The sequence below is a fragment of the Lygodium microphyllum genome, chromosome 25 (assembly GCF_053477565.2).
Source record: "Lygodium microphyllum isolate KBCC chromosome 25, Lygodium_microphyllum_v1.1.10, whole genome shotgun sequence".
Classification (NCBI taxonomy): Eukaryota; Viridiplantae; Streptophyta; class Polypodiopsida; order Schizaeales; family Lygodiaceae; genus Lygodium; species Lygodium microphyllum.
The window spans coordinates 46,996,569-47,019,139 of NC_141159.1; the positions used below are offsets into that span (position 1 = coordinate 46,996,569).

A 22,571-nucleotide genomic window follows, 5' to 3' on the forward strand; every position below is an offset into this window, starting at 1 on the left:
TGAAAACTACTCTTAGTTAACTTGAGTTGAGTGGCTCCCTTTTAAACATGTTAATATTTGTTCCACTTAAGTTCACTTATTTTTCCAAACTTTCCAAGTATATAATCCGAATTCTAGGTTCTCTATACAAATGATCAAGATGTTAGTAGCCAAACTTAGCCCTTGCTTGGTGTAAGAAGTTGTGAGAAGAGGAGTAGTAGTTGTTGTAAGTAGCCAGCCTTGGTTCTCAACTCTACCAAAGAACAAGAATAATCTTTAAAAATTCAATCTTTATTGAAGGTTAGAATCTATAATTGTAACTAGATATATTGACCTTGCCCTTTCTAATATTGAACAAAATAGAACACATATCCTTCTTGAATGCATACAAAGGAATGATACTTTCCCAAACAATTATGAAATAATGAAGAGACTTGTGCTAGCTCTTCGCCATGCTATTTAATTAGCATATTTGTGTGCTTATATTTACTAATGTCCTTATAAGGTTGCAATGTGATGGTCATGCAAGAGTAGGAATATACCAAAGCCATTGTTGTATAGACTTTGAGCAAGTTTCTTGTTTGTATGTTTAATCTTTTGCAAGTTTCTTTTTCTTGTTTGTATGGTTATGCAAGCTATTGATTGAAGGAAGTGGAAATAAGTGAACATGGTTGATAAAACGAGGGGTGTAAGGGTTTGGAAGGTCCAAAAGGGGGTGGGGGTGGAGGAGGCGGGCGCCGGTGTAAACGGCCCTTAGGATATGAGTGTGTAATGATGCTTGTGTTTCTGACATGATTTCGATTTCATTTTCAATCTCGAGGTCACAGAATGGTGGGGAAGTACGAGCTCGGCGAGAAGGCGTATGTCAAAGCTGTTCTGCACGCAGTCAAGCATAAAACCTGTGCCGTGAACGGGGTCCTGATCGGGCGCGTGGTCAGGAATGGTGCCGCCGAAGGCGACGACTTCACCCTGCAGATCGTGGATGCAGTCCCTCTTTTCCATGATCAACTTGCCCTCCTACCAATGCTCGAGCTCGCCTTGCTCCAGGCTTGTCTAACTTCCGACCTTCTCTCGTATGCAGATTTAGCTGTTTTTGGAGACTAATCTTAGTCATAAGGATGCCATTTTTGGGTCGATGCACCATCATGCATGATGAATAGAACAATGAACACGCGAGTTGTTTCTTTACCATTTGGCGACTGGCTTGCCTTCGCCGTTTTTGTTATCGTATTATTGTCGCTGTTGCCTGGCATCTTTATCGTTTCTGATTACTTAGTTAGCATTCAACGTACAAGTAAACTGAAAGTGGCCTGCAAAGTCAAGCCTTGTATAATTGACTATAATAATCGGATGGATTATAACTATGCTAGCTGCAAGTAGATGTAACTATTTGAATATGACAAACGGGGAGCCAGTGGCCATGTGAGGGTCACGATGCCCCATGGATGTGCTCAATCCAAGTGGTCCATCGTCAATGTTTGCACATGTTGAGCTTTTCAATATTGCATCGGTGCCAGACGCGCCTCGGAGAAAGTACGCAAGTTGATGTCATTCATATTCAAACACTAATCATAGTTGCAAATAGTTGAGTCTCGATACTTGTCATGAATAACCTTATAAAAGCACATCATGACCATGGATTCTCCTCCTTTAGAGCCTTGCCGAAGGGTTCCTCTATGTGAGAACGAAGTAGAAGCAAAGCCAACTTGCAATTGTATCTCCCATTAAGTCACATCAGCTTCAGGATTTGTTAATAGTTAGTTAAATCAATGCATGTTAAACATGCTTAGCCTCCACTCTCTCACAATGCCTCTTTGGGCTAAGGATACATGAGGAGCGCTACTCTGCAATTGCAGGATAGGAGCATCCTTGCTAGCATCAAAGGAGAATCAAAGTTGTAGTAGAGAGATCGAGGAAGTCTACCGCTCTCAAGACCACCAAAGTTGTAGGTATTAGTTTAGTCTAGACATGCTATAGGAGATGTTGGCTTTTTGCTTTGTGATGGGATACGAACTATGACAAGGAATCAACATCCAAGTCAAATTAAGGGGTCAAAGCTTGATGTCATACGTCTCTATTCACCAACCAAATAGATTGGTTAGGCCACCAAAAAATCAAGTCATCCTCTATGAATTGATCAACTGTAAATGTGTGTGCATGACCATCATTGCAATAATATAACACCATAACAACTGTGTAGCATAGAGAGGTTGTCACTAATGCCACTAGAGGGTAGTCATCAAGGAACTATGATGACCAAGTATGCTAAAAATCACCATCCTTCAGGAAAGTCTCTAGAAGCATGATAGATGCATATTGTGCCTGTGAAGTTGGGAATGTGGTTGAAGCAGAAGGTGAAGAACTTGTAGCTATAGAAAGCACTATACTAGAAGATAACTAGCAAATCACCGTGCTTTGAGTGTGAAGAAAAACATGGTGGTCTGCCTCCTGTTGAAACGTAGTTGTAGAAGACCCAATAGTAGCAAAATGTAGCACATAGGGAGTGTATATTGCCAGTTGGAGATGAGTGGGATGACGAGAAGGGGATGCACTACAAAACACAAATGCTAAACGGTGGGAAAGATGTCGCTTGCAACAATCTTGATGACAACACTCAGCCAAATGGAGTAGAATAGTTGGGCGGCAGCATTTGCAATGTAAACATAGCATGATATAGATGGAATAGGGCACCAAGCAGCAAACAATTACATAGGATTGTCCAAGAACTGAGATGTCCTCTGAGTAGGGGTGTAGACAACAATGGAGAGGCTAAGGAAGAGTGGAGATTGATGGAAGAAAAGAGTGATTTGATGGAGAGAGTTAGTGAATATGTTGAATGAAGAAAGTCTGTGCCCTATTTATAGGCATTGGCAGCCTCGGATGGTGCCAAGGCCTTCCCTTCTCACAGCCCGCCGTATTTCAGGATGCCCCCCTCTCACCTCAAGATGCCTGCAGAGTGTCATCCCGCCTCCCTCATCACAGCTGCCTCGTCTGTTCTTAGAATGTGAGTATCCAACCCTTTTTGGGGTTGTGAGTGTGAAATCAAAAGAAATGAATTAATAAATGGGTTTCTCAACTTTCAAATTTCTCACATAGGTCAAAAAGACACAAGCGATCAGAAAGTATAGAGACTGGTATAACAATGAAGCGAGTTTAGTGTGAGAACATAAAAACCAACACAAGAGTACACTCTTTGAAGTTCAGAATCAAGTGACAAATTAGGGCAAGATGAAATGAAGATTGTCTAGAGTGTAGTAGATGAAAACACATCGGTGAAGAGTTAGAGCAGCAAGACAACAGGTTGCCATAGTCTAGGAGCAATTTTAGCTGGAAACACACGGTTTGCATGTGAAGAAAAAGAAGGGCTTGTGGGGCGTAAACACAAGGTGTGTAGGGCGAACACTATGACAAAGGACTCAGAAACACAAACAATTCATCTTGTTGAATGAATCATGCTAATACAATGGAGTGAGAGAGTGAGTTGACTGTCTTTCTAGGACCGATATTGACGTGAGTGGATCTGAGAGATGATTGCATTGTCTCAATTGATCAAGTGGTAGTACTTGTCGATGAAGATGCTTTGTGGAGGAAGTGAAACATAGTCCTCCGGGTAGGGGGATGTTAGAGAAGACATAAGGTGTTAAGGACAGTAGTAGAGAGAGAAAAATGCAATCCCCAAGAGCTGCTGGTGATGAACATATTGAACTCTCTCTGAGACGACGGTTGCTGTCAAGGCCATTGTTGGGCAGCCAATTGTAGGAGAAAACACAAAGATGGAAGCTTGTTGGAACCTCCAACTAGCAAAAATTAGGAAGCTGAATGGTAGGTGTGGGAGATGAAGGATGGGCTTAGTGGGTGTTTTTGATAAGCAACAATAGAAAACTTGGATGTTGCAGCTCCTGGGAAGATTCCTGCAGGTGTGACCTCAAGGACAGCAAAACACAGCTTGACAAATGATGCTGGACACCATGGGCAGCAGGGCAACTAGCATAGTTGTGTGGAGTTTTGGAAACAGGGAAATGGAAAGACGTATTGGAGTTGTGAAATGGAGTTTTGGTCAGAGGCCAAAATGCCAAAACAGAGAAATGGTTTTCATGTCTATTCCTAGGAATATTAGGTAATGCCACCATTTGTAACTTGAACATTTACACCAAAATACTTGAAATACTCAACGAGTATACATGTAACATTAGAAGATATTTGAGGAGTATACATGATTCTATCAAAGTTTGTAAAATCACAATCCATGAGTTTCAAAAGCGTTCAAGATTAAGATTCAAAACTCAATATAAAAGATTGTCATATGCCATGAGTGATGATGTCCACATTGAACAATCATAGACTCATATTATTGTTTATGTCATATAGTCTCAAAAAGGAGAGTACTCGTTAAACAATGACACAAAAAATAAGTACATGTAACATTATCCAAATGCCAATCATCCATGAACATGATCAATAAGTACAAAGTATAGTGTAGAATGTATTGTCAAAATGATCATGATCTCGATTCTCGAATCTATCTAGTATGAATCATGATGTATCTACTATCATCTATGATCTAAAAAGTCACTCTATATCATCCAAATTTGAGGGAAAACAATTGTAAATAGTGTGGACAGGCAAGGAAAAGGATAAGGTAGCTAAAGGATGAGGGATTTAGGATGTAGGGTTGCAGTTAGCAATAGATTTGCAAGGGGGGAAGTGAAAAGCAGTAGGTAAGGAGAGTGAGCAACAATAAAATCAGGTGTAGAGCAGAGGAAAACAAGTGCAAACTGCACACAAGGAGGCCAAATGACCTAAATGACCCAAAACTAGGGTTACTAGAAATACAGTTGTCTAGAGTGCTGGAAAACAGGTCGCTATCAGCAGCTACATGAAGTCACTAGGTTGAATCAGATTGAGGCTCACAAGCAAGAGTTTACATAGAAGAATACAATGTAAAACATGATTGCTAACACCTTCCTCTCAAATCCGGGGCCGTTGGGTGTGGCTAAAAGTGGAAGAAGCAAAAAATTTGATGCAAGATTGGACCATGTGGATGTTGATAATATTTGTTGATGAAGTCTAACCAAGTGGTTGTTAAGAAGACTGCTAGGGTTTGCATTGAGGACACACAGAGTGTACAACCACAGTAGAAACACAAAGACACAAACACAGACAGAGAGGGCAAAACTCAAACTCTAAACGCAAAACTTAAAACTCAAACACAAACAGAAGAAGGGAGAGAGAGCACAACTTTGAAGTGAATGAATGCTGTAAATGAATGTAAGAGTGTACAGTGTGCTCAAGGGCAGAGCAATGTCGGAGTATGACGTCCACCGAAGACGGATCCCAAGTCTGTGACCACTAGTTGGAGTGTAGGAGTGCTGAATAGTAAATGGCAGCAGGCTGGTCACCAAAACGCAGCAGTCTGGAGGCTGGAAACTGGTAAACGCAGCAGTGTACCGCCGATCGGGGGACTGGAAATTGTGCACAGTCTGCTGTAAACAACAGGCTGAAACAGTGTCTGAGAGTGTCAGGGCCTGCAACGCTGAAAACGCAGGTTGGGTGACCCTGGAGATGATGGACAGCAGGCTAAACAGCAATCTGGGACAGTTTGGAGTCGTTGCCAGTAGCTGAGAGCTGTCGCCTACAGCAATGGACAGGCTGAAGATGATGTGGCTGCAGTTGATGATGGCTAGATAACAGATGGAGGCGGGCTGCAGGTTGGAAACTGGGCGCCAACAGCAACAGAGGGTGTGTGGGCTGGTGTAACCTGCAAAACAAGGATGATTGCTAAATGGGGGTTGCCTGTCTATTTATAGATGTGGAAGGGCGCCCCAAAAATTAGGGTTTCCACTAAACTTTCTCGAACCGCTCCCCGTTTTAGGGTTTCCACTGAACTCTCTCGAACGGCTCCCCGTTTTAGGGTTCTACTCTAAAAGAGCATTTTTAGTGTGTTTTGGGGCTGTTTAAGAGGCTAATCAGCAAGTAATGTATATTTTAGCTTAACAGTGGTAAGATTCCCTCTCCGGATAAAAACCCGTTGCTAGGGGTGGCTAAACAAACCGATGTGAGTAGAAAGGCCTTGAACGAGTCAGACTAGATGCATCCAATTGGGAATGGATGAGGTGAGTCTATGATCTGACCTGAAGACAATAAGGAGGAGCTATTGATGGGCTCGTGAAGCACTCTTGCCAATGAAAATCTCTAGGGAACAAAGAGCACAGGATGGGCATGCTAGCAACAAGGAAGGGTGGCTCCCAAAAGAGCAAAAGAAGTTGCATGAGATAAAAGCCCTAAGATAATGTGTATCCTTGAAATAACTTATGATCCTAGGCATCCCCCTTTGAAACTGAGAGAACCAAGGAATCTAGAACCTCATCATTTGTATTGGTATCCCTCTCTAAAGGGGATAGGGGGACTCAAGGGAAATATTAGAGGAGATGGTGGGAGGATGGCTAGGAATCTGTGGGATAGATGGAGGCATGATGAGTGAGGCAATTGGGAGATGTCATGGGGACGTAAAATTTTGAGATGCTATAATCTTGTCGATAACATTTGATTAAGATATTATTAAATGTGCAAGGTTGTTTAGCACATGTGATGCACGTGGTAGTTATTTCATGGAATCGGTCCAAGGACCTTGAGGTTGTAGTGGGCGTCAAAGGCAAAAGTTGTAATAAGTTATGCTGCCTGACAAGTGCTAGGTGGTATCCAGTGTTAGATTTGTGCCTAGGCCAATTTATTGGCTATAAATGTTAGTGGCGACATTAGAGACTAGGCATTAATTAATTAATTAATGCGGGTCTAAGGGTCAATAATTGCTCAAGGATACTTGGAAGACAAATTGGCCTAGCCAAGCTTGGTTGTATCAGCTTTTCTTCTCATAGGATGATTCAATGCATCATCATCGTGTTCTTGTTTCAGAGTTTCTTTTCGTTCTCAGTGTTTGCTGTACACACTTTGTGTTACTCTCCGCAAACCCTACTCTCTTTTTGCACTATCGCTTATTTTGACATGGTATCAGAGCATACCTATTATTTTTGATAGGACCGATCCTTAGTGGTTGAAAATCACATCAGCAATCTTTTCTTACTCTCCAACAGCCGCCTCCTCTCTCACGATGGCTAAAATAGACTTCCACCAGCCCTTAAAAACGTTCTCTCACAATGGCTGGAATAAACTTCCACCAATCCTTTAAAAAGTTTTTCCCACTTGCATAGGCAAGTTTTGCCAAGTGGCAATCTTTTAATCCCATTATTCAACATTAGATGAAAATCGTCAAGCCAAGATTCAACATTAAGAAAGAGCTGAAAGGGCTAGATGGAGAGCAGAGATCCTTAGGACATGATTTCTTTTTCATCGGCAAGTTTCACAAGCAACCTAGATGTAGGTATTGTGTCTATATTTAATTTCTTGGCACCATAGAAACAGGAAACGACCGGAACGATCCCCCTGGCACGTCGAATCGCTGTCCCCGGCATGAAGCCATCATGGGATGCGTTTCAAATCTGTGGAACGTTCCCTGTTCCGTTCTGGAGAGAGAACGCCACGTAGCATTCCACTTACCTTCGGCCCGCCGGCTGCTCCCGCCCGCTCGTCAATCCTAGACCTGCCCGTTCCCGCTCACCTCTCTCTCTTGTCTGCACGACGCACATTCCGCCCGCCTTGTCCCGTCTGCTGCAACAGCGAGTGACTAGTCCGCCCCTTCCATCAGCGGCTAGTCCCCTCGTCTCCTCACGCCTCCAACCTCTCTTCTTTCTTCTTTCTTCTCCCTTCTCTTCACTTCTCCTTTCTCTTCTTCTTTTTTTTTCCTTCTTCCTTCTTCCTTCTCTTTCTTCTTCTTCTCTTCTCTTGAGTCTTTTTTCTTCTCCAAGTTCCAAGTTCTCAATTTTTCTCCTCTTCTCTTCTTCCTTTTTTCTTCTCCCTTTTCTCCTTTTCCCTTCTCTCTTGACTCGACTCTTGAGCCTTCTCCCTTCTCTCGAGACTCAAGTTTTCACTTCTCTTGAGCCATTTTTATTTCAATTTTCAGCCTAAAATGGCTTCATCTTCTTGCCCGGCTCGTCGGGCTGATGGTCGAGGAGGAAGGTTCGATGATTAGTCATGGTGGAAAGAAGTAAATGCTGACCGCTCATTGAGTGGTGGAGGATCTTGACCATGGGCATGCAAGCTTTGCCTATACAAGATAACTAGTGGAGCAAACAAGGTAATCCATTGAGCCGAGCATTTCTATTTTGAATTTTTATTGATTTTAAAATTTCAAAGTTACTTAAATATCAGAATATGGAATACCAATTGCCACTTGTTCCGTTTTATGCATAATCAAGTTCGAGCTTATCTCCTACATGAGCCAAATTCAGAGGTACAGTTTTGTCCGATTGTGACATTGGAGAAGCAAAGGGAGCTTTGTGACTATGTAGCAGGTCAACAAGCTTATCTTGCATCTAGATCATGACGTATTGTAGTTAACCTTGCAACTTTTGTGACACCATCCCGATCAGATGTATCTAGAGCAAGGTTAGTATCAGGAAGTGCTATCTCCACACCTATTGCAAGCATTGCATCGGCCATGGCATCAACGCCACATGTTGCACGTAGACAGAGCACACTTGATGCTAGTTGGGATCCCAAGAAGAAGGAAAAGGTGGATACATCAATGATATGCTTTTTTAATCATGACCACATTCAATTTCGTGCAGCCAAGTCAGAGTATTTTAAATTGATGTGCAAGAAGATTGGTGAGTATGGCCCTTCGTATGTATCTCCATTATCAAAGACCTATGTACCACTTTACTCGACAAGGAAAAACGCCTTGTTGAGCAAGCAACAATGACTAGGAAGAGCCTTTGCTTATTCTCGTGGGAAAATGTATTTCATATCTTCACATGATGCATCAGGGATAGGAATGTAAGCAGATGTACTTGTAGCAGAGTGGGTTACAGGAATTGAGCTTATTGGCCTAGAGCATGTTGTGGGATTTGTTGTAGATGGAGAGCTTGCAAATAAGGCAGCAAGTGCTATTATCTAGGGATATTATCCGCATATCACAGTTTCATATTGTATGGCTCATTGCTTGAACAACCTACTAAAGGATATTGGTAACTTGTCATGGATTGCACCTGTCATAGAGCAAGGAGCTCAAATAGTTAGCTTTGTTTTGGATCACTAGTTTCTTTTCCATCAGTTCTCTTTGCGATCGAAGAAGGCACTTTTAAAATACTCTTAATACAATATTTACCTTTAACTTCTTGATGCTAGGCAGATTAAGAGAATGCAGTGGTGCCTCGAGGCAATTATTTTTCTTAGTGATGAGTTCACCTCATCAACATTGGCAGATACTTCTATAGGTATCTTATGCTTGGAGAAAGCAAATAACTCCACTTTTTGGGATGATGTAAAGCGGATAGATGCTATGGTATCACCTATTGCGCATTTATTGAGGGTTATGGATGCTATGTAACCTTGCATTGGCAAGGTATATGAGGCTATGGATAGGTTGAATGAAAAGCTGCAGGAGTTGGCACCAAATGATAAGGTATATGAGGAGATACACCATTTAGTTGTGACGAGGTGGAACTCCTATAGCTTACCCATGCATGTAGCTGCATTTGTTGTGGATCTTGAGTTCTAGGGCAAGGGTCAGGAGAATGACATTGAGGTTATGGATGCATGGAGATTTATATTGTCTTGTCTAGTGCTTGATCATGGTACTAGAGGAAAGATCAAAGATCAGCTTTCATGTTATAGGACCTTTCGGGGTTCTTTTGATTGTGGGGATGTATAGGAGGATTGCTGTAAGATTGGGGCAGCTTTGTGGTGGGAGGACTATGGTTTGGACGGTCTTGAGTTGCAGCAACTAGCCATTCATATTTTGAGTCAGTCAGTTAGCTCCTCTTGTTTGGAGCAATTGTGGAGTACATACGCTCACATTGCTTCAAAGAAGAGGAACCGTCTTGGTGTGGAGAGGGCAAGCGATCTAGTATTTGTTAGTGCTAATTTGAGAATGTTATGTAACAGTATGACAACAAAGCCCGATCCATTCACAGAGTGAGAGATGCAGCAAGAAGAGGATACACATGCTGATGTTGAGGGAGATGTAGCAATTCATGGTACACATGATGATGAGGCTGGCACTTTAGGAGTAGCTAGAGCAGCCTTAGATCATGATGATAATCTTTGATTTAGTTTACTTATTATGAGTCTCATGATACATGACACATGTATATTGTATATGCTATTATAATCATTAATGACAGTTTGACACTTGGGTTGTTGTGCCATGCCGACATTATATTTGTACTTGTAGTCTTGCAGTTGCCCTTTGGGCTATTTTGGCATGTCGCATTTTGATTTAGTCTAGAGATTAGACTTTATACTTGTAGTCTTTTTTTGGGCAATGAGCATGTTTTTTCAAAGATTAGACTTCATATTTGTAATCTTTCAAGTTTTTTGGCAATGGGACCATGGGCATGTTCTTTCAGCTTAGACTTTAAAGTTTAGTTTATTGTTCATTGTTTTATCATTTATGGCATATGTATTATGCATTTTATAATTGAATAGCTTACCTCTTGAGCCTTGTAAGTTGTAATTAAATTTCTAGTGAGTAGTTTTAGAATGATGCATGATATCTTAAAGGTTAAACTTAAAATGATTTGTCCTTGTGGATTATATACCTTGATTTTAACACTTCAGAGTCCACATGGATTATGAGTGAAATATTAAAATTTTTTCATGAATTTTAAAATTTTAAATGCTGTTTTCATTCCCATGTCCCCATTACAGTTCCCCGTTTTATGTCTCTATGCTTGGCACACTTTGGTGACATGAACGAGTGTGTGCTTCCACAGTTAATCAGAATTTTAAAGGACTTACCTTGATATTCTGCTGGTGTTTGAATCACCGAAAACTGGCGATTTGGGCCTTTCCTTGTGATAGATGAGTGATGAAATTACTAATACTTGGTAATGTAGACTTTAGCCAGAGGCTAGGATGCTGACGTTAAGTTGGAGATGATGATGCTAGGCAAGGAGAAGATCTCCACATCGAAAAACGTAGGTGAAGGTGGAGCATGATGGAGAAGGGTATTGACGCCAAACAAATGATAGTGACGCCAAGTGGAAGATGCTCTAAACGCAAAGCTTGATGTTGGAATAGGGCGCTTGAAGCAGAAGAGAAAGGGTGAAGGTAGCCACGAGCCACGAACCTCAATGTTCTCTTGAAGGGGTGTGAGGGCAGTGAAAGGGGCTAGTGAAGGGAAGGGTGTTTGATGACGGAGGAAGAGGGGTGAAGAATGACTAAAGAGAGTGGTGAATGAATGAAGTGAGTGCGGATTTATAGGCATAAGTTGTCTAGGATGGTGCACCACTGTGTGGGCGCTCACTGAAAAAGTGACCTTAAATGAAGCGTGTGAATTGAAGAAGTGGTCTCTCAACAAGTCCTACAGCATGTGATAGGAATTTGGAGCCCTCTAGGAGCAGGTGATAGTAGCCCAAGGTCCTCGTGCAGGTAATAGCAAAAGGAGAGGGCAACAATCTTTCTGGTGGTCCTAAGTTATAGGTGATAGCTCTCATGGTTATTTGAGCAGGGCAGTAGCAGTTTTTCAACATTTATGCGATGAAACTTTGAAATTTCTCTCTATAGCATTCTCTCTTATCTGTGAGCCATCTTCCAAGTTATCTTGGCATTTTCCAACAGTTTGAGCCATCAAAGGAAGAGATTTCAGTCAATCTTTGTTGTAAACCTTAATTTACAGCAGCTATAAACCTTAATTTACAGTATAAATTAGGGTTTTGATGGCCGCCTCGGGGTGGATGGTCAGAATTGAAGGTCTAAGACTAGAATCCCAATAGTTGAAATTGAGCTCTGCACCTTCACTCTCAGCTCAGCTCACACACAACCTTCACAACAAATTGGTATCAGCTCACAAGCTGTGTACGCTTCCCGAAGCCAGTGAGAAATTCATCAGACCGTGTGACAAGCAAGCACGAGCTTTAGGCACTAGTCGTCAATGTCCAACAAGTGCAGGAGAGGTAGTTGGACCAGCGGACGATATTGCAAGTGTTGCAGGAGTTGCATACAGGCTTGACAGGTAGCAGGCCTAGGCGACACGTTGCAAGCAACCAAGCCTAGGCGACACGCTGCAAGCGACCAGGCCTAGGCGACACGCTGCAAGCGACCAGGCCCAAGTGACACGCAACTGGGCTCAGCGCGGACGTGACAATACACGCTTCCCGAAGCCGGTGAGATAGTCATCAGGCTGCGTGATGAGCAAGCATGAGCTTTAGGCACTATTCATATTTTAGGGAGATTCAAGTGACTAGCTAGTCAATATCAGATTTGGGGCTAAATTTGTCTTTCAAGGAGTAGTGTAAAGGCCAATCTCTAAGCAAACCAAGGGGTAAATTGGTTTGGAGGCTTGTTGGTCAGTTTTGACAGTAAGAGGCGCTTGGATTAGCGAAGGAGACCAGAGGATCTTAGTTGTATTCCTTCCATTTGCAATATAAGATGAAGAAATACTGCAAGGGGTGCCAATTTTGGGGCCAACAAAGTGTTCAATGTTCAAGATTAGAGTAGTAAAGTGTACATTTTCAGTTTATATGAATTTTATGCTTGCTGTAATTAGTACTTAATCATGTTGTTTGGCACCCTATTCGAGAAGGAAGGTTGGTTTCATTGTTCCATTGCTGGGATACCACTCAATCCCTTGATTTGGTGGGCCCAAGGCACCTGATTGCAAGCCAAAGCTTTGGTCTAGTGCTGAAATTGTATTCAGTTGAGCATTACGGTAAGAATGTCTTTAGATAGTGAGATGGGATCAAGCAGGTATGATGCCTCTTAACCTAAAAATTCACAAAGTGTTGGGAAAAATGCAATGCTTGATCTTGGATAAGGCACACAGCGTGGAGAGCAAGCCGATAATGTTGGTTTAGACCAAAATGTGGGTCCTTCTAGGCCTTTAGAAGCTGATGATTAGCAAGAGGAAGAGGAATTTTATGACTAGTGTAAAGATTGGCTTAGGACAACACATGAAATGTTAATGCAATCAGAAAATGATCCTTAGTTCATATGCTTTTTGAACCCCTTAAAGGAGGGCAGCAAAGGCAAGAAGAGAAAATTATCTTCAACAGGTTCGAGACAACAAGATGCATCGAAAAAAGAGCCAATTTAGCATCATGATGTTCCAAACTTGGGTAGTAAACATAAGCAAATGATGCTAGTGGGGCTATTGACACATAGCAAGGCTAACTTGGAAGTGCCAATCCAATGCTTTTTGGACAGTAGGGCATGCATGCAATGATGGGGCAGCTAGGGTACTTTGGTGGTGGCACTAGTTTCCATGCTATGGTGGGTCAGGGACCGCATACGGAGATGTATGACACAACTTCTTAGAGTATGTAGCAACCAATGCATGGTGTGCAAGGCCCAATTGGTCAAGGTATGGCTGGTAATATGCATAACCTCATGTATAACAATGTTGGCATGATGTTGGGGCACAAAGTAGCAAGTTTGGCAATGCATATGTGCAGTCCATTGTGTTTGGGATTCATAGTATTAATGCTAGTCATGCAAATGCTTCGTATAGTGTTGGTTATGAGGAAAAATGCAGCTCGTAATGTATATAATGTATGCAGAAATGTATCTTGATATGGTTGGTAGTATACAAATTTCCATGCACAGTCACATTGCAATGGTAAGTATGCAAACAAGAATGTTCCCTAATGCATTTGGTGCTCCGAGCATGTGGGGTACATATGAGGGGCTAGTCAACTAGATGCAATGTTGCATATTAGTTGAGTTGGAATTGTGGTAGTGTAAAAGTATAAAGCATCGCAATGCTTAAGGGGAAGACAAACCTACAACCTAGTGGATGTTTGAGACAAGTAAAGTTAGAGGTAAATATTCCATATGTTTCTTGGTGAAGCTTCAACTTTGTTTCACCAATAGATGCAAAGTGGATGACTTGATAGACTATCCTCAATTGTTGCACCTTCACTTAGATACCTTTCAATTAGAGTCAACATTAGTTTCGGCTTAGTTAGGTTCAACAAAGTGAGGATTCGGAGTATCGCCTGATGCTCAAGGGGGAGGTAGCACTTCTACTCCTCCAATGGTTGACAGTTCTCGTATGTAGTGGATCTCGGATGTATTAAACATGCATCCAAGGTACTGTGCTGATAGTATGTTTGCCATGAGGTCACTACTTAGTGTACTAGTCACTGTGAGATGTATGCAAATGAGTATGAGTTTCACCCAGACATTGGAACTTTACTTTTGCATTAGCTTATGATCACTTTGGCATGAATTTTGCCTCAGTTTTCAGATAGAAATTCTGATCAGTTTTAGCTCAATTTTTAATTTGTTTGAGAATCATTTATGGTCACTTTTGGGATCAATTTTGCATCAGTTTTTGCATTAGTTACTGAGTAATTTTTGCAATTAGTTTGTGATCAACTTGAGGTCACATTTACAACACTTTGTGATCAGTTCTCAAATCAGTAAAAAGTAATCAGTTTTTGATTAGATTATGCTTAATTTTCAATGGTTTACAGTTGGTTCCATGGACAACAGTATGCTAGTAAATGCCATTGACACTTTCAGCCATGGTTTATGCCGAGAATATGCTTTACTATGGTTGTGAACTTAGAATAGTTGAGTGGGTTTCTAGCAACAGTTATGGACTATTTCTCAGTATTATTTGATGTTTATGCAGGTTGGAAATTTTCAGCAAGGTTTGGGGCATTTAGTATGGTTAGACAACAATGGCCAATGTTGTGACCATGATGTCTTATGGAAATTTCAATTTAATATGCTTTCCTTTTGGCACAATGTAGTGCAATTAAGGACAATTGCAAGGATTTCAAAGGGGAGGTTTATCATGGGGATGTGAAATTTCGAGATGCTATAATCTTATTGATAACATTTGATTAAGATATTAATCAAATGTGCAAGGTGGTTTAGCACTTGTGATGTACATGGTGGCTATTTCATGGTAATAGGCCAAGGATCTCGAGGTTGTAGTGGGTGTCAAAGGTGAAATTTGTAATAAGCTATGCCTGACAGGTACTAGGTGGTACTCGGTGTTAGATTTGGGCTTAGACCAATTTATTGGCTACTAATGTCAGAGGTGACATTAGAGATTAGGCATTAATTAATTAATTAATATGGGTCTAAGGGTGAATAATTGCTAAGGGATACTCGGAAGACAAATTAGCCTAGCCAATTTAATTGTTGGTTGGTGAAATTGATTTTTTGAGCATGAGAATAATTATTAAATTAATTTTCATTAATTCTAAAAAGTAATTTAATAAGCTGGATACTACTGAAAAATGGGATTAGAAGGTTGCCACTTGGTAAAACTTGCCCATGCAAGTGGGAAAAACGTTTTTAGCGGTTGGTGGAAGTTTGTTCCAGCCATTGTGAGAGAGGAGGAGGTTGTTAGAGAGCAAGAAAAGGTTGTTGACGTATTTTGCAGCCACCAAGGATTAGTCCTATAGCATGTGACAGCAATTTGGAGTTCTCTAGGAGTTGGTGACAATAGCCCAAGATTCTTCTCGTGCAAGTGATAGCAGACAAGAGGGGGCCAGTAATCTTTCTGGTGGTCCTAAGCTGTAGATGATTGTTCTCATGGCTGTTTGAGTAGGGAAGTAGAAGTCTTTTAGTATTTCTCGTGATAAAACTTTGAAATTGCTCTCTTTATAGCATTCTCTCTCATCCCCCAGTCATCTCCCAAGTTATCTAAGCATTTTCTAGCAGTTTGAGCCGTCAAAGGAAGAGATTTCAATCAATCTTTGTTGTAAACCCTAATTTACAGCAGAAATTATGGTTTTGACAGTCGCTTGGGGATGTATGCTTAGAATTGAAGGCTTAGGACTTGAATTCCAGTAGTTGAAATTGTGGAATTTCAGGGAGATTCAAGAGGCCAGCCAGTCAATATCAGATTTGGGGCTGAATTTGTCTTTCAAAGAGTAGAGTGAAGGCCAATCTCCAAGCAAAGCAAGGGGCACATTGGTTTGGAGGCTTGTTGGTCAGTTTTGACAGCAAGAGGCACTTGGATTAGTGGAGACCTCCTGACATTGGAAATCTTGGATCCTCACTATTTAAATAGCCGAAGATTCCTCAATCTTCTTCTTTGATTATATTACAATTGATGAACTTTCATTATGTGTAATTGTGAATCGTGGTCCGCATATAAACCCACCAAAGGGCCACCTTCTTTACCCACTTGGAGGAGTCATTTTTTGACATGAGTTACTGAAGGACTTTGAAGAGATCTGGATCAGTCTGCTCAAAATAAGAGCAGACAGCAGCTATTCCAAGAAACTGAGCTTCAGAGCAGTGTTTGGATGTTGAGAAAGGAGCATGCTACAGGGAGAAGGTGTTCAAAAGACCTGTATAAGCCTGGAAAGCAGAGTGGCAACTTGCAATTTGATATGGTGGGGTAGGCTCATGGCTCAATTTCATGCCTTCGGACACTTTATTACTACTGTTCAGACAGAGCTTGAGGGTTGTATTTAGCCTTTGTACGTTCCAGCTCTCCTTAGAGTTGTGCATTCAAGCGGTATCATCTCATACCTTACATTAGTTCATACTCTCTGACTGAGTAGTTTGCTACCTTATCCGTACTCAACAGTTCTGGTGTTCATGCAGTTGTAGATGCACAATAAGCATACATGTCCAACAGCTCAGCCTTCAGTTGCAACACTTTCTTAACACACCATCAGAATTTCAATGCTTTCAGGGAAGCCGCATTGGACAATTGTTCTTTTATAAAATTTCATTACATGTATTTGGGAGCCTTGCAATTAACTGAGATATCACCATATGTATACTGGACAACTATTCATTACTAAGCTCCAGCACATATATATTGGATGCACTGGTAAATTTGAATGTTCTAAAATGCTATACTACTCTCATAAGATATTGTGATTGCTATATTTTACAGAAACTTGCATTTGATGTATTGCAAACTGCACACAAGAAATTTGTATGAGAGTTACAATTCCTACAGATTTTCTTTGGAGTAAAGTGATGACAAGATAAGAAACATAGCAGTCTAGAATAGCGACTTCCCATGTTAATACAGGCACAAGCCTGTTCCATCACTGTTGATGGCGTCATGCAATACCTTAGCTGCATGCAACATCTTAAAGCTTGTGCTATGATAATTTATTTCCTATAAATGAGTGCCCATTTCACATGCTCCTTTATGTTTCATGTCTACTTTTGTATGCAGATTGATGAACATTTGGGAGCAGAAGAAAGGGGGCTGCAGATTGTTGGTTACTACCACGCTAATGATAGATATGATGATAATGAGTTGAACCCAATAGCTCGGAAAATTGGTGACCATGTGATCCAATATTGTCCACAGGCAGTTGTACTGTTGGTATGTTAGTAACTTATTTGCTTACTCTTCTCTCATATTGTCACCAGAGCTAGAAGGTTCTGATCTTTGAATGAACTCCTTTATGGCAGTTGGACAATAAACTGCTTGCATCACTGTCACATACAACAAGTCATAAACCTGTTTTCCAGGTATGCCTTATGTCCAAGGTGCTTCCAAGGTAGCTTTAATTGCATAGCTGATTTGGATTTTTAAGGTTTATGTACTTATACATGCATGCACACACATTTCTGCATACATTTTCATGTATGTTGGTAATCTGTGTCTTGTAAATACATATTAAGGAGTATGCCTTTTACGTTCTGCAGATTCATATGCAGAAGCTTCTGTGTGGGTGTACCGTGATAACTGGTTTAAACTTTTAATCAAGCTGATTTGTTTGTGAAGTCATCTGTTCAAACAGATATTTATGGGAAAGACCCCACTACCAATACCATTGATTTATAAAAATGAGTAAAACAGGTATTATTACAAATTGAGAATAGGTCAAAAACAGTCAGATGAATGCTCTAGACAGAATATTTATAATCTTCTTGAAGAAAATAATGGGATAGGGCCTAGTTGCAGGGTTGATGTCAGTGTTTCAGGGTCAGCCACATCACACCTTGCCTAGAGACAAGTGGGCTAATTTTGTCCATGGCTTTAAAATGATAGACTAGCCCGATTCTTCTTCAGCCCCATCGGTCAAATTCCTGTCAGCCCTGTGCCCAGTTAGTGCCAATGGTTAGGAGGCATGGACATTTCACAGTTTAGAGCAGTTTTATTCTCCATTGTAGATACCTCTATACATGCTTGAGCCCTTAGGCTGCCATACTCAGCATGTAGATAAAGGTGTTGAGCTAAGAAATGCATTCTATGCTGATTAACCACTTAAACAGCCCCAAAACAAGCTTAATTTAATGAAAACCCTAAAATGGGGAGTGATTCAAGAGAGTTCAGTGAAACCCTAATTTGGGAGGGTCCATCCTCATCTATAAATAGACAGGCTGCCCCCATTCAATCTTATTCCTGTTTGTGTAGGTTTCTCACCCTTGAGTCCAGATTTCAATCAGTCCACATACACGTGGCTGTCTAGCCTTAGCGACTGCTGCCACACATTCCTTTGCATCTAGCGCTCCTCCATCAGCATTGGCAACATTTTTCTGACCCTCCTGCTCGTTTGGAGTTGCCTGACCTTGGCGATTGCATCTTCAGCTTGCGTTTGGTGTCTCCACGTTAGGCGCCAACTCCTCCACATCAAGTGACAGCTTTCTCCACATCAAGCAATAGCTGCTAGCCCTCTTCCACACTTGTCCTGCCTGTGTTTGGTGCTCCAAGATCTCTTGACACTTGCGTTTGCTGCATCCTCTTCATCTTTCACTCCGACTGGTGGTCACAGACTTGGGATCCGTCTCTAGTGGACGTCACACTTCGACACACTGCTCTACCCTTGGGCACACTGTATACTCTTACATTCATTTATAGCATTCATTCCCTTCAACGTTGTATTCTTTCTATCCCTTATTTTGTTTCTGTTTGAGTTTCTGTATTTGAGTTTTGAGTTTTGCGTTTAGGGTTTGAGTTTTGCTTTTAATGTCTGTGTTTGTCTCGTTGTGCTTTGTGTCGTAATTGTACACTTTGTATTTCCTCAATGCAAACCCTAGCGGTACCTCCATAGTTTTCTTCACATGGTATCATAGCTAGTGCTCTAATAAAGAGTATCCTGTGGACATCGTGGAGTACTAGTCTTTGCACAAGGCACTCAATAGGATTCGTAACTGAAACACAATGTCATAGACACATTCTTCTCGTGACCCCATGATGTCTTATGAGGCTTCTCCATCATTGGAAGCCTTAAGGAGGCATTATGGACTCGACGAGGAAGATGACGCCCCATTTTCACCCTCACCATCATCTTCTATGTTTATACCCATGCCAAATATTTCAGATTTCATTAATCTCACAGAGGAGTTCGAGGAGTACCCATGCAACAAGTATAGACGAGAAGACATTTCTTCTTCTAGATTTACTACTTTTTCCGAACCTGTTGGTGAGGTTGGCCACCTTTTTGATCATGGAGGCCATATGACATTTGGGACGACTGGCGATCCATCTTCGTCATCTTGGCAAGGCTTTGTGTCAGGTTTGTACAACCCTTTTGAGTTGTTCGAATCAAAACCCTATCCTGTTTTACCTTTTGGTGTGTAGGATTTGGATGGTCAAATGTATGTAAATCTTAATAGAGGGTGCTCAAGAAGCAGACATTCATCAACAGGTATACCTACATCTTGTGTTTCATTTGAGCAAGTCAATCACTCTTCTTCTCTCTGTCCCATCCCACCCACCCTTTTCTCTTGAAGCCATATCACACTCGTTTTAAAACCTTAGCTTACATTCCACATACGTTTCAACCACATTGGGAGTTAAACCTTCTATCTCCATTAGCACATTCTCATTCTCTATTCCATATTCACACTTTCCCACCACTTTACATCACGATGCCTTGTTAGGGGGCATCCCACCTCTTAACACTGTCATCTACCCTTTCTCACAAGCGACTTTGCACTACAGGGCTTCGTTACAAGGAATGCCACCCTCTAACACAATTCCCTCTACCTTTCCTCATGTAGACCCCTCTTTTCCCATTGGGATAGTTGTGATGGGTATCTCCCTCACTACCCCTAGCTACGCACATACCATGACCTCTTAGATGCAAGGATTTCCATCCTTTGCTTATGGTGCATCATGATACTTTCCATGGGTGACTCCTACGCAGGAATTTTTATCCTCTGCTCCACGTATCCCTATCCCTTCACTGCTGTCTTTTGTGGGAGTGGGCTGAGGCATGCTAAAGGAGTGTTGTAATAGATGAATGTGGAGCAACGGAAGCAAAAAGATGAAACTGCTGGATACACAGAGAACTGAACAGAAGAGCATGAATACATGAATTCAAAGATAGTAAACTTGGGAATCAGAATCCATATACCAAAACACGTGTGTACAAAGGCATAGGCTGTGGGCAGCCAGTCTAACCAAGAGAGTGCACCTGGTCTCCCTCTCTCTGGCAAGATACAGTGTACATGTATTAGATGAGAATGAAATGGAGGGGGGTGGTATTTAAATAGGCTGAAATAAAAGGAAATATTGATCAGGTTGGCCAGCCACTAACGAGGCCATAGATGCAAGTCTGCCAGGTCAGAATATGCCTCCCAATCAGATATGCAATGCACTCAAACACAATACCCATATAGCCATGATATGTACAATGCTAACATCCTCTCTCGGATTGTGGGTGATAAATATAATAAATTATACAGTGATGAAAGACCCATCATAGTATGAAGGGGGACCGGTGCCAATGCCCACACGACTAGTGGCTCACTGTTGTATGTGACTGTCTCATGTTTGATGTCTAGATTCCATTTCTCAAACATATCTGTGAGTTCTTTCTTTGTAGTGTTCTCCTGTTCTCTCTCCTCTTGTGTTGTGCAATCTATTACAACAGTTTTCTACTAGCGTTTTGCACGCGCACGGAATGCTAGGCTGCTTCGCTACCTCGAAGCGGCAAGGAAAGTTGTTGTGCACAGCAACCTCGCTCAACAATCCATTTCTCCTCTTTCTCTCTCCTCTTTTCCTCCCCTATTTTTAATTTTTTTCTTCACCCTCTCTTTCTCTCTTCTCCCCCCCCCCCTAAAATTCCCTATGTCTAATTTTCTCTCTCTCTCTCTCTCTCTCTCTCTCTCTTTCTTTGCATTCTATTTTAGTTTATTTTTTCTCTTCTGTTTCTCTCTCTCCGTTTTTTCTCTCCCTGCCTTTCTTTTCTCTCTCTCTTTTTCTCTTCCCCCTTTTACTCTCCTCTCTTTTCCTTCTCTCTCCCTCCTCTTTTTTCATTTTTTCATTTTTTTCTTCTTCTCTTCATTCTCTTTTTAATTTTTTTTCTCTCTCTTTTAAATGATCTTTCCTCTCTCTATTATTCTCTCTCTCTCTGTTTATATTCTCTCTTTTTTTTCTTCCTCCTCCTCTCTCTCTCTCCCCTTTTCTTCTCTCTACGCTTCTCTCTCTCTCTCTCTCTCTCTCTCTCTTTAAATTGTATCTTTCCTCTCTATAATTCTCTCTCAATGTTCCCTCTCTCTCTTTCTTTTTTTTTCGTAAAACCCTCTCTCTCTTTCTCTCTCTCTCTCCTTATTCTTTCACTTCCTTTCCTCCCCTCAGTCTCTCTTAAAGTATGTAAATTTTATCTTTTTCCTATATATAATTCTCTCTTTATGTTCATATTCTCTCTCTTCTCCTCTCTCTTTGCCTCCTTTTCTTCTCCTCCCCTTTCTTCTAATTTTTATTTTTTTCTTCTCCCTCTCTTTTAAATTTTATATTTTCTCTTCTCTTCCTCTCTCTCTAAAAAAAAATTATATTTAAAAAATACTTTTCTCTTTCCTCTTTTCCCCCCATCTCTCTTCTGCTTTTCCTATTTTTCCCTCTTATACTTCTCTCTCTCTCTTCCCCCATGCTTTTTTTCTATTTCCCTCCTCCTCTTCACTCTCTTTTCCTTCTCTTGTTAGAGATATCATTTCTTGGACAACAGATTTGCAGCAAGCAGTACGGATAGAGTAGCACAGTGCTATGTCAGCAATCACAGCCACGTCAGTAGTCGGACAGTTGCCATGTGGCAAGTGTACAGGTACAGCAACAGTTAGACAGTTTTATGCAATTGACTTGATTTGGCTATTTTTTGGTGGTATTTTCTTTGCTATATATAGCAATGCTGTTCAGCACTTGGTCATCTTGCATCTGACAGAGATATCCTGCTGGTGACTGACAGTACGCGGGCTGACGGAGATCGAGGTCCTCAAGGCGGAGACATAAGTAGATATTCTCTTTGCACCCGTCTATATTTCTGCATTCCTATACAACATTCTACACTGCAGATTTTCTGCATTTCACTATCTCCTCTCTCTCTCTCTCTCTCTCTCCCCTCTGTGTTCACTCTCTCTGTCTTGGTCCCACGCTTCCGTATTGATGCACTCTGACATGGTATTAGAGCGGTGAAGACGGATTGACTGATTGGAAAACCTATGCTGAAGAGGAGACTTTAGTGTGACACAAGGCTGCGTTTCCAGCATTTGAGGGCGGGTGGGAGGGCTGCGTATCGGAATAAGGTTGAAGTGAGTGTGGGCGTGTGAGAAAGGAGTCCAGTTGGTGAATTTGCTGTAGGTTTTTGCTATTT

The 22,571-nt window shown here is 41.4% G+C and overlaps 1 protein-coding gene across 1 annotated transcript in view; it reads left to right on the forward strand.

Annotated features, from left to right (window-relative positions):
* Positions 1-707: 707 nt before the first annotated feature.
* The window catches only part of EMB2731 (ER membrane protein complex subunit 8/9 homolog), a 36,368-nt gene continuing 14,504 nt past the window's right edge, over positions 708-22,571 (forward strand). The window contains exons 1-3 of the mRNA XM_087667173.1: positions 708-1,026; positions 17,201-17,353; positions 17,443-17,502. Coding sequence (XP_087523299.1) covers positions 808-1,026; positions 17,201-17,353; positions 17,443-17,502 — 432 coding nt within the window. The 5' untranslated portion in view covers positions 708-807. The remainder of the gene's footprint in view (positions 1,027-17,200; positions 17,354-17,442; positions 17,503-22,571) is intronic.